Genomic DNA, 16,761 nt, shown 5'->3' with positions numbered 1-16,761 from the left:
CTAAAAAAAATGCTAAAAAATATGAGTGAATTTGTTTTGGCGTGTTTTGCGCATCAGAAATAGTATTTTGGCCATCCATTCAATTCCGATCCATTCAATTTTCAATAGCAAACAATGAGACACGATTTCCAGTCGAATAGAACCTGTTGCGAGTAATTCAACCAATGCTAAGTACAAAAAGTGCGTCTACAAAATTTTGTACACATACACACACATACATACAAACATAACAGACATCACCCCAATTCGTCGATCTTAGTCGATTGGTATATAACACTATGGGTCTCCGAGCCTTCTATCAAAAGTTTGATTTTGGAGTGATGCTATAGCCTTTACGTATAGGAGGAGATCCCCAAATTCCGGGCACATAAGCCATTTCAAGAAAAACTCTACAATTATAAGGATTATGTCTACTTGACCATATACACAAAATATGACCGATGTTCCATGCTAACTACATTTTGATCATTTGAAAAAGTTTCATGAAAAAATATTTTAAGCTCTTTTTAGTGGAATGTATACAACCGTCTAAGACGAGTTTAGTACACTGAAGATAACAAAATAATTAGTGGAATAAAATGGAGAGTACTAAACTCGTCTTAGACGGTTGAAAGTTTCATGGTTCAGAAAAGTGTCCCCAAGTACCTGACACTATTGCACCATGCTCAAATATGACCAAGTCCATGTTACATGAGTAAAGACATCATTTAGAATAGTATTATTTTTTATTTGCTTAAAGTTGTAGATAATAAAATGTGTTAGTAGTGCTTATTTGACTCTTCAGCTAAATTTCTTACATCCTACTCCAAATGCCCACCTTTTTGCCTTTCTCGTACAATAAAGATGTACTGAAAGACTATGGAATTACTCCAAAAATGATCTTTTGATAGAAAGCCTGGATACCCACAGTGTTACATACTAATCGACCCAGCTCAACGAATTGAGGTGATGTCTGTATGTGCGTATGTATGTGTGTTTGTAGACACACTTTGTAGAACTTAGCATTACTCGAATTGCTCGCAACAAGTTGCATTCGACGGAGAATGCGGTCCCATTGTTTTCTTTTGAAAATTGGCCCAATCGGACATTGCATTTTGGAATTATTGAAAAATCATTCTGAAAACTCAGATGTGAATATGTACATTCTGTGGAAGATTTTGATTTGAAAAATGTATTGGAGGTAATCACTTTCCCTTCGATGGGTCTCGGGAAGGGCCGTGTGGCCGAATATACCATTTGGCCGAACAGATCATTAGGTTGAAAGTCAAATGACCGAAAGGGCCATTTGGCCAAAAGGGTCGTTTGGCCGAAAGGGTCGTTTGGCCGAAATAGTCATTTGTCCGAGAGAATCATTCGGCCGAAAGGGTTATTTGACTGAAAGGGTTATTTGACCGAAAGGGTCATTAGGCCGAAAGGGACATTTGGCCGAGAGGGGCGTTTGGCCGAAAGAGTCATTTGAAAAGTGAGAAATTAGGAGTGAGAAGAGAGACGTCTCAATTCTCATTCCTCATTTCTCACTTTTCACTATAAAAAGTGAGAAGCTCACTTTTTACAGTAAGCAGTGTGAAATGAGAAGTGAGTAAAGGGACATCTACCTTCTATATCTTCATTCTTCTCTCTCGCTGTGAAAAGTGAGAAGCGCGAAGATAGTTGTGAGATGTCTCACTAATCACTTCACGCTTCTCATTTCTCACTTTTCACTGTGGAAAGTGAGTAGTGAGACGTCTCACGAGACGAAAACTGCATTATTACATGCCGAAGCTTATTTTTCAGAATAAAGTGATGTATGGACGAAACTTCCGCAACACTCGAAGGAAATGAAAGGAAAAATTGAATTGGGCACATATTGAAAATTTATACTACCCCCAGAAGCACCTAAAATTATTTTTCTGGTTTTAAGGCATTTTTTCAGCTAAATCTAATAAAAAGTCATAGAATATGCCCTCTAAACATCCTAGTATCAATGACAAAGTGGTAGATAATAGTCTAAAGAAGCTATCAACGACTAATCCTTTTATTATGTGGAGTTAAATTGATGCGTTCAGATGATATTTTAAGAAAAATTCTGAAAAATCACAAATCTCGTTTGATGCACCTCTAAATCTCCATGGATTTGGCTGAAAATTGGTCAGGAGACTCCATTTAAGATACTTATTGAAATAGAGGGGTGGCACTTTGAATCTGAAATACTTTTGAAAATGGTGAACAGGTCTAATGTACATATATATTTTTTCTTTCATGTATGTCTTTATCATCTTTACTCAAATTGCTTATGGAAAGCTATTTGGGAGTTAATAGCAATCTAATTAAAGGTCCAAAATGAGAAAGCATGAAAACTACCATTGTCGACCAGGCCCACCTGTTCCGTTAAAATGAAGGGGGAAGGAAATGATGATATGATATCTAATTAACAAGAGGACAGCGACTCACCAATGTCCTCATAAATGTCAAAGAGTTGGAAAGTAGGGAGGAATGATTTATAGGAATCATCACTACAAGCAAATGATAACATAATGTTTTTAAGACGTTGGGAGTGATTTTGCTAAGAAAGTTTTCATCACTCCTTTCTCCTTTGTGTTCTTCTTCTAGGGAATGTATTTAATCTATGCCCTGGCTAATATGCCTTGGCTCAAGCGCCATTACTCGTCCCGTGATGTGGAGGAAGAAAAATTGGCAACAAACCACTACATAAATCCGCATTTCTTGAATGAGTGTTTGTAATATTACTCAGTCACAATGAATCGCCTGCTTTGAGCATGCTTACAGCGGCACACTAGGAGTTAACTTTCTGAAATCAGTATGGCGAAAGGCATCTAAGGTTCGATTTTTCAAAATTAAGCACTTTCATCAAAAAAATATTTGGTAGGCATGGTAGCGGACACCATCCTACATAATCGGTACCAAATAGTTTTTCATGAAAAGTTTCTTATTTTGAGAAAACCCGCGTTAGATGACTTTCGCCATACAAATTTCTGGCGGTTAACTCTTGCTGGCTATTTTGCGCATATACTATAGCGCCTGGATGTGACAGCGGTGGGTAGAAAATCAGCCACTGCCAATAATTCATTTTAATGATAGACGGAAAAAGACAGACGACACACCGCCGGTGGAAATTCAGTATATAGATAATAGCACATTCGATTTTTTTTCCATTTCCACACTAACAACTAATTTACTTGAACCAGTCATGCTATAAATATTTAACTCAATCTTGATATATTATGCTAGTTACTATTGTCGGAAAACATATTGCCCGAAGATAACAGTAAAGACACATAGTAAAGATTTAAACTGGATAGAAATAACGAACAGCTCGTGAGAGCCGCGGATTGAGAACCGCTGCTCCAATTTGTTCTTATCGCTCCTGGTAGCATTCACCTCCAGCACTGTGGACATTCGAAGCAATCCAAGTTGCATCACTTTTTATCTTTTGAGTTTTTATTAAACATACCATTATGCAATAGAATAGTACAAAAAAAAATCAGATCAAACACTCCCGAAACTTGGTCGGGTCTCCGTCGTCAAACTGAAGCTCTATATACTCGATGACGACTTCGCCGTCGCGATAGGCGTCCACATCGTCTGCAATGATATCGTCGTCAGTGCAGCTTTCCTTGGCGGCAGCAATGTGCACCGAAATGGATCTGCGGTGGGGATCGAAAACAAAGAAAAAGAAAAAAAACAAGGGACACAAGACAAGGATCGATGATTTCTCTGAATGTTGATCGGCGTGAACGAGCGAGGTGAGATGACGGTTGGAATTGGCTGAGGGTTACCAATTGGACCTATCAATATCCGGAAGCACGTTTACCGATGTACCGGATGAGGTCAAATGTGATCTATTGGGCGAAAGTGCCAATTTTGTTTGCGGGTTGGGAAGAGAGGTTGGAATTTTGAATTAGTTCAGCGCATGGCAATGAGGCCGTGGAATGATGTAGAAGAGTGTGAAAGTTACCTTTGGATGGACCAATGACCGGATGGGTCAAGATGAGGAGGCTGTTGTTGATGTGGTGGCAGTTGAAGACGTGGATCAGATCGCGTAGAACCTTCGTTCCTGAAAACAGAGTGGGTTGACGGTTATTCGGATTGCAAGCTCGACTTTATCTCACCCATAGTAATTGCTATTAGAGTGCTGAAGCTTTCCGGAAAGCATCTCCAGTCGCCTATAGGTGGTGGACATCATTAACGAAACGGGAGTTGCAATTGCCCACAGAAACAGACAAACAAATGACGAGAACCATAGTCCGTTCATTGGGTCCATGATGTGATGGCAGAAAAGCATTCTCATTGCGTCGAATATGTCGAATAGAGGCCTGCAGCTTGCGCACTTGTCGCTCAAAATCACATGTGTGTGATTCCGGTAAGATTCAAAATGGCCTTTCAATCTGCTTCGAAACTGCTCACTTTTGTTGTGACATATTTCCGCCGATTCAGCATCCAAGTATGATTGAGCACTCTTTAAATGAATTAGACTCTTGTTAACTTGATTTGCCCATGGAGATAACTGGAATTCTAGTGCCGTCAGATGATAGACGATATCCCCACGAAGCTGCTCAAGGGGTACTAAAAGTGAAGTCTGCAACCTCTTCGCCCTACTACCAAGCGTGGTCATTCTGGACGACGTAGCCACGTCCTGGATCTGTGCAGAAACTCGTTGCAGTTGATCAATAAAGGTCACAACGTCTTTATCTGGCGAAAGCTGTGTCAAGTCCATCCGAAATGTTGCCAAATTGATGTCAGAGTCGGTCAACATGCCTTCCAAAGTCGATTGAATTTGGTTGGTAAACCCAATAAAGGGAATTTCTGTGGCTCCCAGTTCATCGATTGCATGATCCAGGTGTGGATAACTGTGGCAATCCATGATTGACGAGATGTTCAATAGAGTATCTAATTGGAATGTAGAGAACGTGCCTTTCTGGCGTTGACATTCGTTTATCGCATTTGCTAGCGATATGTTCACGGAAAATGTTTTATTTGGATCAACTGACCGCAATACCTCGTCGATTATTCCGTTTTGTGGTTCGACTGGGTAAATCAAACCTGGCTTATCAATAAGTTTCCCGAGAATGGTGTAATTAGGTTCATCGTACAGAGGATTGCAGATAAACACTTGGCCGTGAGCGCCTAGAAGCATTTCAATCATGGCAAATCCTGACAATGCAATACTTGATAAACAAATAACTATCGCTCCAAATACCAATGTCAAACCTGCTTTATTATCGGAATGGCAACATCCACAGCTCAGAGCAGCCAACAATATAAGCGTAACTAGCAAAGTGCAAACAGTAGCTGTTAATCCAGTTAACCACAAAATGGCTCCCACTTCACGATAATAGTCGAAAAATGAGTCAGAAAAGTTTGCCGTCTTTGTCACTTCTACTACAAGAGCATTCAAAGAGTTGGAAAATGTATTTGTCGATAGCAGCGTTGTATTGCTCAAACCCTCCAAATAACTTTCAATGTGTTCTTTGGAAGGCGCGGTTGCATTTTTCAGGTCCGTTTTATAATTTCTGAATATAGACCGAGCCAGCGTTAACTCCTGCGTCAACGTCTTCATCGTGCTGTTCTTGCCCGCTTCTCCCATGGACATCAGCTTAGCTAGAACGGGTTCATTTTGTAGCTTTCGTATCTTTTCTATTAGACCCGATTCCTCAAAGTTCTTAATCTTCAATGTATCGCAAAGAGGTCGATCTCGATACGTACATTGCCGTTGTAGGACAGATAACTGTATTTGTAGTTCGTCCAGTCGGTATTCAGCTTCGTACGAGATTTTTGCAGCTCTGGCAAGGGTCTCTTGAAGAAGAGAAATCCTCCGGAATAGATTATTGCTACCTGCAAACATATTATTTATATAGAAAAAATCAAGAACCGCAAACAAAACTTACTTGTGCCAATATCCATAATTGACTCGAAAATAATGTCAATTCCAGTAAACAGCGACAGATGGTTTTGAATCGGTTCTCCTAGTAGCTTATCTAAATCATTCATATCACTCCTAATCCTGTCCACAGCCGTAGCCAATCCTTCAAACAACAGAAAGGAAATTTGCTGTTCCGTGTCTTTGAGAAATGTCTCCACATCGATCAGCGAGGATCGCACTACGATCGGTGTCTGATCAATCGCAGAGGCAATCTGTTCATTCGTTATGAACATGGCAATTATACTTGCACTGAAAATATGAATTTATATGTCAACAATCATTCTGTTTCTATATCATTCACAATCTTGGCCTACATCAACAGTAGAATTATAATCTGTAACATCAGACCAAGGAAGCTCCTTCGGCACTGCAGAGATTCTTCCAGTGAAAGCTCTTCGGCGTGGATAACAGCGTCCACTGTCGGTCCCGGATTGATGTCGTCGTCCGCAGTTTTCGAACAACCCCACGCTATCGTGTAGCATAGCGGGATCAAAGAAACCAGGAAGAATATCGCAATCAGACAAATGTAGCCTGACTCTACTTTCAGTGCCTGTAATTTAAATGGTTGAATATATTTTTAAGCAGTACATATGAAGATTGTCTTATACATACCTCCATGATCAGTTGCAGAAAAGATACTCTCGCATGGAAGGCATCTCGCAGAAGCTCTAAAACACAATAGACTTGAATCGATTGTTTTTTGGGAACCTATAAAGGTGTGGTCGCTGCATCTGGAAGAGAATGTAGCAACAGAAATACTTACCTACTGGGAGATCATACGGCGTTATATAGGAGAGGAATGTTGACAGGTAGGAGAACACAAAGGTCCCCTCGTGAAGTCCCAGCGTTGGGATGATGTACGCATCTGTAGGAGTCGGCTCGGGGAAATCCTGTGCAGGCCTTGGGAGGCTTTGTGTTGGTGGATCCTTGAAGATTCGAATTATACAAGACATTGAATATTTGAACTTGTTGCTAGTATGTAGTACTTATTTACCATATTCTAATGGCAGTATGACTCACGCAGGTGCGGTATGGTGCGGCGTTGTCATTTGGCTTTCCATTATACAGTTGTGCGAATACAATAGTACAATCTGAAAAAGAAATACAAATTCAATAAGGCCGATACATTTATTTTTATTTAACCTTCCGCAACTCTCTTCAACTTTCATAACACGAGAACTCGCGTGTTGTAAAAAGTACAACAAAAATCCGTTATAATGAAGCCAGTTCAAATGATATCAACGTGGTTTTCTAGGGAAAATAATAAAGGGGATATAAACTCTCATTGAGGACATTTTTTAAGTCCAATGGATGTTCTGCTGGTCCTCCGAAAGATCCGGACCAACGGAACACCGGTGAAAATAGTCAATTTTCTCAATAAATAGCGCAATGTTTCTTAACAATTCTAAAAACGCTGGAGTAGTAAAAATGGTGATAGTGGAATTCAATTATTATTATTATTTATTCAGACTAAGGCCGAAGTGGCCTGTGCGGTATATAAGAGTCTTCTCCATTCGGCTCGGTCCATGGCTACACGTCGCCAACCACGCAGTCTACGGAGGGTCCGCAAGTCATCTTCCACCTGATCGATCCACCTTGCCCGCTGCGCACCTCGCCTCCTTGGACCGTTGTCGAGAACCATTTTCACCGGGTTACTGTCCGACATTCTGACTGCGTGCCCGGCCCATCGCAGTCGTCCGATTTTCGCGGTGTGAACGATGGATGGTTCTCCCAGCAGCTCATACAACTCGTGGTTCATTCGCCTCCTCCACGTACCGTCCGCCATCTGCATCACACCATAGATGGTACGCAGCACTTTCCTTTCGAAAACTCCAAGTGCGCGTTGGTCCTCCATGAGCATCGTTCAGGTCTCGTGTCCGTAGAGGACTACCGGTCTAATGAGCGTTTTGTAGATTGTCAGTTTGGTACGGCGACGAACTCTATTCGATCGGAGCGTCTTGCGGAGTCCAAAGTATGTACGATTTCCAGCCACTACGCGAACCCAAGTACACAAATTCTTCTACCATCTCGATTTCGTCACCACCGATGCAAACTCGCGGTGGGTGGCTCACATTGTCTTCTCTTGAACCTCTTCCTATCATGTACTTCGTCTTCGACGTGTTGATGACTAGTCCGATCCGCTTGGCTTCCCTCTTCAGTCTGATGTAGGCTTCCTCCATCCTCTCAAAGTTACGTGCCATAATATCTATGTCGTCGGCGAAGCCAATAAGCTGGACGGACTTATTGAAAATTGTACCACTCGTATTAATCCCTGCTCTTCGTATTACCCCTTCCAAAGCGATGTTGAATAGCAGACGCGAAAGACCATCCCCTTGGCGTAACCCTCTGCGGGTTTCGAAGGGACTCGAGAATGCCCCTGAAACTCGAGCTACGCACATCACCCGATCCATCGTCGCTTTGATCAACCATGTCAGTTTATCCGGAAATCTGTGTTCGTGCATTAGCTGCCATAGCTGGTCCCGATCGATTGTATCATATGCGGCTTTGAAGTCGATGAATAGATATGTGTGGGCACGTTGTATTCGCGGCATTTCTGCAGTACTTGGCGAATGGCGAACACCTGGTCCGTGGTGGAGCGTTCGCCCATAAAACCCGCCTGGTACTGCCCCACGAACTCCCTTGCAATTGGTGCTAGTCGACGGCATAAAATATGGGAGAGTACCTTATAGGCGGCATTCAGCAATGTGATTGCGCGGAAGTTGCTACAATCCAGCTTGTCGCCCTTTTTGTAGATGGGACAGTTATCGTGTGTTATTAGCGCGGTACAGCTGATCCGTCTCTTCACGGTCTCGATCTTCCTGCTGACGCTTTTTCCTCCGGAAAATCGAGTTTTGTCTGTTCCGCGCCTGTTTATATCGTGCCTCGTTCGCCCTCGTGCGGTGTTGCAGCAATCTCGCCCATGCTGCATTCTTCTCACATTCGCCATCATACCAGTCGTTTCTCTGATCCAGGGGCACCGTGCCAAGTGCAGCGGTTGCGGTGCTACCAATATGGCGGATCGAATATCTCTCCAGCCATCTTCAAGGGGTTAGGGACAAAAGGTCGAAAGACAAAAGGTCAAAAGGACAAAAGGTCGAAAGATAAAACGTCGAAAGACAAAACGTCGAATGGGACAAAAGGCCGAAAGAAATAAAAGATTAATAAAATCAAAAGGCAAAACAGGTCGAAATAGACAAAAAACTGAAAAGGGGAGAATCAATCCCGCACCAGAGTTGCCTTACACACATGGGCGTAGCCAAGGGGGGGCAGGGGGAGGGCCGTCGCCCCCCCCCCCCCTAAATTGTGGAAAGATTGAACGGGTACTGAAATGAATTCCCTCAAACATGTGCACTTTACGATCCAATCATATACAGAAATAGGTGGTTGAAATTCAAAAAATTCCCAAAACTTAAAGCCTGTCCACGTTATATTTCGGACACTTGGATAATGTCCAAATGATTTATTGCCTTTTTAGTAACTTAGACGACAACTGAAACATGCTGAAAATATCATATAATGCGAAAAGATTTAGCTATCATGTAAATGGATCGTCTCAGTGATTTGTAATTATTTTCAAAAATCGCATTGGAAGATGGATGTCCGAGATTTAACATGGACAGGCTTTATTAGGGCATCCAGGATCCATAATATATGAAAGTTCAAAACAACTCGAAACATTTCGGGCTCAAAAATTCTCCTTGAAATCCTTCTAGAAGCTCCCCTGGGAACTTCTAAATTCCTCCGGAAAGTTATCCACAAATTCCTCTGAAAATCGTTCGAAAATCCTTCTCATGTAATTGTAATTCCTCCTTATCTAGAAACCCCCCACTAAATTTCTTTAGGAAATTCACGAGGAAATTCCTTGAAGATATCTTTTCTTCTCTCCAAGATTTACTTCTAGATATTTCTTCGGCTATTCTCTCTTCAGGAAGAATCCGGCATTTCCTTCAGGCATGCATTCGAGAGTTCCGTCAAGAAGTGATTTGTAATTATTTTTAAAACTCGTATTGGAAGATGGATGTCCGAGATTTAACATGGACAGGCTTTATTAGGGCATCCAGGATCCATAATATATGAAAGTTCAAAACAACTCGAAACATTTCGGGCTCAAAATTCTCCTTGAAATCCTTCTAGAAGCTCCCTGGGAACTTCTAAATTCCTCCGGAAAGTTATCCACAAATTCCTCTGAAAATCGTTCGAAAATCCTTCTCATGTAATTGTAATTCCTCCTTATCTAGAAACCCCCCACTAAATTTCTTTAGGAAATTCACGAGGAAATTCCTTGAAGATATCTTTTCTTCTCTCCAAGATTTACTTCTAGATATTTCTTCGGCTATTCTCTCTTCAGGAAGAATCCGGCATTTCCTTCAGGCATGCATTTGAGAGTTCCGTCAAGAATACATGTTACATTTCGCACCTCATTGCATAATACTCACCCCTAGCTATAAATCAACTAACTTAGATGTGTAAGGAATAACAAAAAAAACCTCTTGTTTAGCGAGTGTGGAGGTTCTGTTGGCAAGGAGGCAATCGGCTTCAGACAAATCACCGAAATTGTGAGTTATACATTATTTCTAATTATGTAAATAACTATCAATAAATATATTATTTCAGCTTTTTAGCTAATAAATTACAATCATGTATTTTATTTGCTGTAAGCATCGGTTCGAAGCCACCAGCCATTAGCTCCCGCAACAATACATACGGAATTTCTTCCCAAAATTCTACCAGAAGTTTCTTCAAAAATTTCTGACGGAAATCCTCCGATTTAGCTCCATAATTTCCATAATTTCACTTGTAAATCTATAAGAAATTCCTTCGGAAATTCTTCTAGGAACTTCTCGGGGCATTCCTCTCGGAACTCTTCCTTTAATTCCTACGGGATTACTTCCAGGAAATTTTCCGGGAATACCTTCAAACATTCAATAGCGAAATCATCTAGCATTCCAATCTGGAATTATTTTCGCAATTACTTCAGAATATCCTTCAAGAAATCCTCTAGAAATATCTTCATGAATTTCTCCTGGTATTCGTCCAAGTATTTCCCCAGAAATTCTTACAGGTATTTTTTCGGGAGTTTCTTCAGGTACTTCTCCAGGAATTCCTTCAGGAATTTCTCCGGGAGATTTTCCGCGGAAGTGTACTAGAATTCCTTCCGGACTTCACTCGGATTTTACTCGGATATCTGCCAAGCGTTCTTCCAGAAATTTCTTCGGAACAATCCGCAGAGATTTTCTTCAGCAATTAATGTGGGAATACTTTCAGGATTTCATCTGGGAATTTCTACATTAATTCCTCCTGGTATTTTTCAGGAAATTCCTTCAGATTTTTTGTCGGAAATTCCTTTAGGAACTTCTCTAAGAATTATTTCAGGACTTCCATGTGGGAATTCCTCCGGAAGTGCTTGTGGGAGTTCCTCCAGGAGTTCTTCCAGGAGTTTTTCCAAGAAATTCTCCGGTAATACCTCCAGGAACTTCACAGGGAATTCCTGGACGATAATTGGCAGGAATTTCACGGGAAATAGGATTTCGGAAGTTCCATCAGAAATATTTTTTCTCTTCCTCTAGGGCATTCCACCGGATGATCCTCTGAAGTTCCACCAGTAGTTCCTTCGGGAATTCAATCAGGCTTTCTTCCTGGAATTCATTTAGCATTTCTTTAGGCATTTATCTACAAATTCCTCCAGAAGTTCCTCGGAGAATTTCTCTGGGAGTTCTTACGGGAGTTCCTCCGGGAGGTTCTTTTAAGAATTCTTCCAGGAGTTCCTCCTGGAATTCTTACGGAAGTTCCTTTGGGAGTTCATCCTAGAATTCTTACGAGAGTTCTTCCAAGATTTCCTCCGGAAATTCTTCCTGTAATTCTTCAATAAATTCCTTCAAAAGTTCCACCGGCAGTTCCTCCGAGAATTCCTCTGATTTCTCCAGAAATTCCTATAGAAAATCCCCGAGAGTTCCTCCGGAAATTACTCTTTCTTTTCAGAGTAACACCCGGAGAAACTACAGGTGAAACTCCCGGAGAGATTCTCGTAGAAACTGCTGGTGGATTTCCCGAAGGAATTGCCGGAGGAGCTCCCGTAAGATCTATCGTAAGAACTCCCGGAGGAATTTCAGGAGGAACTCCTAGAAGACTTCCTAGAGGACCTCCCGGATGAGCTCCCAGAGAAACTATCCGAAGAACTTCGGCAGGAATTTCCAGCTTCATTTCTGAAGAACTCCCTCTCCTGAGGAACTCCCGGAGGAATTTCCGGAGAAACTCCCGGATGAATTGCTGGTGGACTTCCCGGAGGAACTCTCGAAGGAATTTTCTGGAAGAATTTCTGAAGAAACTCCCGGGAGAATTTTCAGAGGACCTCCCGGAGAACTCCCTTCTCGCAGAGAAATTCGCGTAGGAGCTTCCGGTGGAAAATCTATATAAATTCCTGAAGAAGCCTCAATATATTCCAATTCTGCCGCAGTTCCCGGAAGAATTTTCATAGGAACCGCCGATAGAACTACCGGAATAATTCTCGAAGGAAATCCTAGAAAAATTCTTGGTGGAAATGCCGGTGGAACTCCTGAAAGAATTCCTGGAGGAAGAAATTTCCAGGAAGGAATTTCGTATTAATCTAAGAACTCCTCCGAAAATTCCATTGTTGATTTCATTTTCGGTAAAATTTCTGTATAAATTTCCGGTGGAATTCCTGGAGAAATTCTTTGAAATTTTCACAAGAAATTATTCGAAACAATTCACGGAAAATTTTATGGAATTTACACAAGAAATTCGAAGATTTTTCGTGAAATTCTCAGGAATGTTTACTGGCAATTCTGTGGAATTTCCACGGAATATTCTTATTCTTAAAAATTATGGGAAACAGCACGAAATTATTTGAATTATTGCAGGGAATTCTGCAGAACTTATAAAGAAGTTCGTGAAGATTTTCTTGGAGTAAATAATGGTGGAATTTTCGGATCAATTCCCGGCAAAATTTATGGTGGAATTCCTGAAGACTGTGCCGGAGAAGTTTCTGGAGGCATTCCTAGAGAATCCCTGATAGAATTTCGGATAGAATGCCAGGAGCGGTTGTTGAAGGAATTTCTGGAGAAAACTTGCATATTGATTTTTCTGCCTATTTTATAATAAATATTATTTCAAAGATGATTTGTTTAGAAAGTCAGATGTATGGTTCTAGTTTTCTTAAACTTATGGAAGAATGCAGGATTTTTATAATAATTGTTATAGCCGATTTAATATTCTTTCTGAATACTAAGTTCGTTAATATTTTTTTCACTTTATTTAAAAATATCTGATGAGCAATGAATCACGCATTTTTAAATCCATTGTTGTTTTAATCATTATTGTTTCGATTTGGTTTGAATTTAATTTCATGTGTTAATATTCATGTGTTTTTATAAAACTACTATAAAACTACGATTTAGAAGACCAAAAAAGTTGCCCCCCCTTCTCGAAATCCTGGCTACGCCCATGCTTACACAATTGGCAAAGCTCTGCTTACAATTTTTAACAATTAAATAAAACTCATTCAATGAGTACAGATGGATGTTTGAGTTTTCAAAATGTCACTTCGTTCTCTCACAATGGCGCACGCCGCACATTAAATACACCGGCATGTATTGAGGTTCCCCCAAACACAAGAGACGAGATAATCTTGACGCGATTCTATTGCCTGGCGACTGCGATTCTGTCGCCGTTGGTATGGAAGCGTAAATGGAGCATTGCCAGCATCCACCCAACGATAGAATCGTGGCAACAAGCTGTCACCGTCCCGGCAATAAAATTGCTTAGGCCTGGGGGAGCCTTTACACACCGGTGTATTTTTAATGCGCGCACTTGCGTGGCTGCGGCGTGCGCTATTTAGACAGATTGACGTGACATTTAGAAAATCTAGATCTCCATCTATTATTTGCACTCATTCAATGATTTTTTGTTCAATTGTTAAAAATAGTGGAAAATAAAAAAGCAATTTTTTTGGCAAACTGTATAGGACAATTCTGTCTCGCAAAATACAAGTTTAATTCATTTCTTAAATTAGCAATCTTTTTTACCTCTAACAGAACTATCGGAATATTCATAATATTGGTTTATAGTAATTACTCCTTCTTTGAAAATTGCTCATTCTTCAACTTTGATTGATAAGATAAGTGTGTTATTTCTGCTTGAAAATAAGTGCATTTAACAAATTCCTTTAGAGTACACCCAACTTGGTATTTATCGATCTTTTGTCCCTTTAGACATTTTGTTCTTTTCGACCTTTTGTCCCTTTCGATCTTTTGTCCTTTTCGACCTTTTGTCCTTTCGACCTTTTGTCCTTTCGACGTTTTGTCTTTTCGACCTTTTGTCTTTCGACCTTTTGTCCTTTCGACTATTTGTCTTTCGACCTTTTGTCATAGATTCATCTTCAAGAGACGCTGCGCCTAGCTGCTCTTCCGTTGGGAGTGCCACTTCCAGCTGCTGCGCGTATTCTTGGGCTAGTCTAGCGTCTTGTAGCCGCCCAATGTTAAGCCGCGGCGTCCGTCTTCGACGCGTGTTGTACACCGTCGAGAGTTTTGAGCGCAGGCATACTGCAACGAGGTGAATCTATGACAAAAAGTTGAAAGACAAAAGGTCGAAAGGACAAAAGGTCGAAAGACAAAAGGTCGAAAGACAAAAGGTCGAAAGGACAAAAGGTCGAAAAGACAAAACGTCGAAAGGGACAGAAGGTCGAAAGGACAAAAGGTCGAAAAGGAAAAAATGTCGAAAGAGACAAAAGGTCGAAAAGAACAAAATATCTAAAGGGACAAAAGGTCGATAAAGAACAAGTTGGGTGTATTCTATAGGAATTTGTTAAATGCATTTATTTTCAAGCAGAAATAACACACTCATCTCATCAATCAAAGCTGAAGAATGAGCAATTTTCAAAGAAGGAGTAATTACTATAAACCAACATTATGAATATCTAGATAGTTCTGTTAGAGATAAAAAAAGATAGCTAATTTAAGAAATGAATAAAACTTGTATTGCACGAAACAGAATTGTCCTATACAGTTGGCAAAAAAATTGCTTTTTTATTTTCCACTATTTTTAACAATAACACCTAAAATCATTGAATGAGTGCAAATAATAGATGGAGATCTAGATTTTCTGAATGTCACTTCAATCTGTCTAAATAGTGCACGCCGCAGCCACGCAAGTGCGCGCATTAAAAATACACCGGTGTGTAAAGGCACCCCCAGGCCTAAGCAATTTTATTGCCGGGACAGTGATAGCTTGATGCCACGATTCTATCGTTGGGTGGATGCTCGCAATGCACCATTTACGCTTCCGTACCAACGGCGACAGAATCGCAGTCGCCAGGCAATAGAATCACGTCAAGATTGTCTCGTCGCGTGTGTTTGGGGAACCTTAATATTGCTTTTTGCATTGAAACTTTTCGTTTCGTCACTGAAACCATTGACACTTGTCTTCATCGACTGCTTCCGCGATAGAGCATTTGCACATTTTATTCACTCATACATCTATATTGCTGTCAAAATGTGCATTTGACAATTAAATTTTCAGCTAAAAGCTCTATTTTTTGACACCGGTGCACTCACCAACCAATCGACATCAGTTGTCAAAAAATCAGGAGTACCAACTTGACCACTATCTCCTTGTCGTCGAGTCTGGCGCTGAGTGTTCGGCGCGGAAACCCAAAGGTGGGAATAAAATTTTGGGGTTTATGCGCAATACATGCCGGTGTATTTTTTTTTTTGTTCGGGATGAACCACTGCGTCCATTTCATTGAACTTTTGTAGTATACCCGTGTCATTTGTTTAGTGCATGTCTTTCTGCTCAATTTCTATTGAGAAGAAATGAAGTAGTCATTTTTTATTCATATATTTCTCAAACTTAATGTGAGGCCTCTTTAGATTAAGGTACCGCTATTTATACCCTTCGAAAAATGGCTTATACCAACTCTCAAAGGCGCGCCCCTCAATCAGTTTCGGCTCAACAATAAGTGGGATAATACTGATTTTGACCATGCATCGGTACTGAAGTTCAAACATATTTTTGCTTTTTCTTATGAGTTCCGAATTCGTTTTTGTATAGAGATCTGATTTCATTGCGTTTGGCATTTCCGAATCTCACCTTTACACAGAGCTCTAATCAGTCAGAGGGTTCAGCAGATCCACCAAATTCGTATCCGCTTCTTTCCTAATTAATCAGTGCTCTGGAGCTTGGAGATTCATGTCGTCGGCTTCGAAACCAGCCTAAGATTGAGTTACGTTTTTACAATTTACTCCATTGACTCCATCCAAAAGGAGCAAAAGATGGGTCATCTAAAAGCAAATTATAGTCGTTCCATACTCTTCCGACCATCACTCATAAGTATTAACAAGAATAGTAAGAACTAGAGCACAGTGTGGTAGATCTTACTCCGTAATGCACCACGAAAAGTGTCTACCCAGCATTACAGGCTCCGTTAACTGCCTGGCTAATTGTTTCACCCCCAGGCCATTCATCCCCTCAGCACGGGTCGCCTGACACCTTGGGATTCGGGGTTAGGGACGTCATATTGTCAGCTTCAGTGTTGTACCGAGCCTGGCGATATGACCGGATTTACACCGTTACGCACTACTTCAGAGTATCCATATCCCAGCGTAACGGGACTGCCGGTGTATTTAATGTGCGGCGTGCGCTATTGTGAGAGAACGAAGTTACATTTTGAAAACTCAAACATCCATCTGTACTCATCGAATGAGTTTTATTTAATTATTAAAAATTGTTAAAAAATAAAAAAGCAGAGTTTTGCAAATTGTGTAAGGCAACTCTGGTGCGGGATTGAATCTCCCCGTTTCAGTTTCTTGTTTATTTCGACCTTTTGT

General features: G+C 40.8%; 1 protein-coding gene across 3 annotated transcripts in view; it reads right to left on the bottom strand.

Moving 5' to 3' along the window:
• Window positions 1-3,430: 3,430 nt before the first annotated feature.
• LOC134223975 (prominin-1) overlaps window positions 3,431-16,761 on the bottom strand; it is a 32,848-nt gene continuing 19,517 nt past the window's right edge. The window contains exons 2-9 of one of the 3 annotated variants that reach the window (XM_062703192.1): window positions 6,915-7,011; window positions 6,684-6,846; window positions 6,533-6,603; window positions 6,235-6,470; window positions 5,886-6,169; window positions 4,110-5,832; window positions 3,956-4,054; window positions 3,431-3,644 (exon numbers count right to left, since the gene is read on the bottom strand). In XM_062703192.1, the coding sequence (XP_062559176.1) occupies window positions 3,482-3,644; window positions 3,956-4,054; window positions 4,110-5,832; window positions 5,886-6,169; window positions 6,235-6,470; window positions 6,533-6,603; window positions 6,684-6,846; window positions 6,915-6,917 (2,742 nt within the window). In that variant the 5' untranslated portion in view covers window positions 6,918-7,011 and the 3' untranslated portion in view covers window positions 3,431-3,481. Of the gene's footprint in view, window positions 3,840-3,955; window positions 4,055-4,109; window positions 5,833-5,885; window positions 6,170-6,234; window positions 6,471-6,532; window positions 6,604-6,683; window positions 6,847-6,914; window positions 7,012-16,761 lie in introns of all 3 variants that reach the window. The other 2 variants (XM_062703193.1, XM_062703194.1) reach the window with 2 other exon arrangements.

This window comes from Armigeres subalbatus, chromosome 3, assembly GCF_024139115.2.
Source record: "Armigeres subalbatus isolate Guangzhou_Male chromosome 3, GZ_Asu_2, whole genome shotgun sequence".
NCBI lineage: Eukaryota > Metazoa > Arthropoda > Insecta > Diptera > Culicidae > Armigeres > Armigeres subalbatus.
Note: the sequence above shows the minus strand (reverse complement) of the source record. Positions and strands in the feature narration are given on the sequence as shown.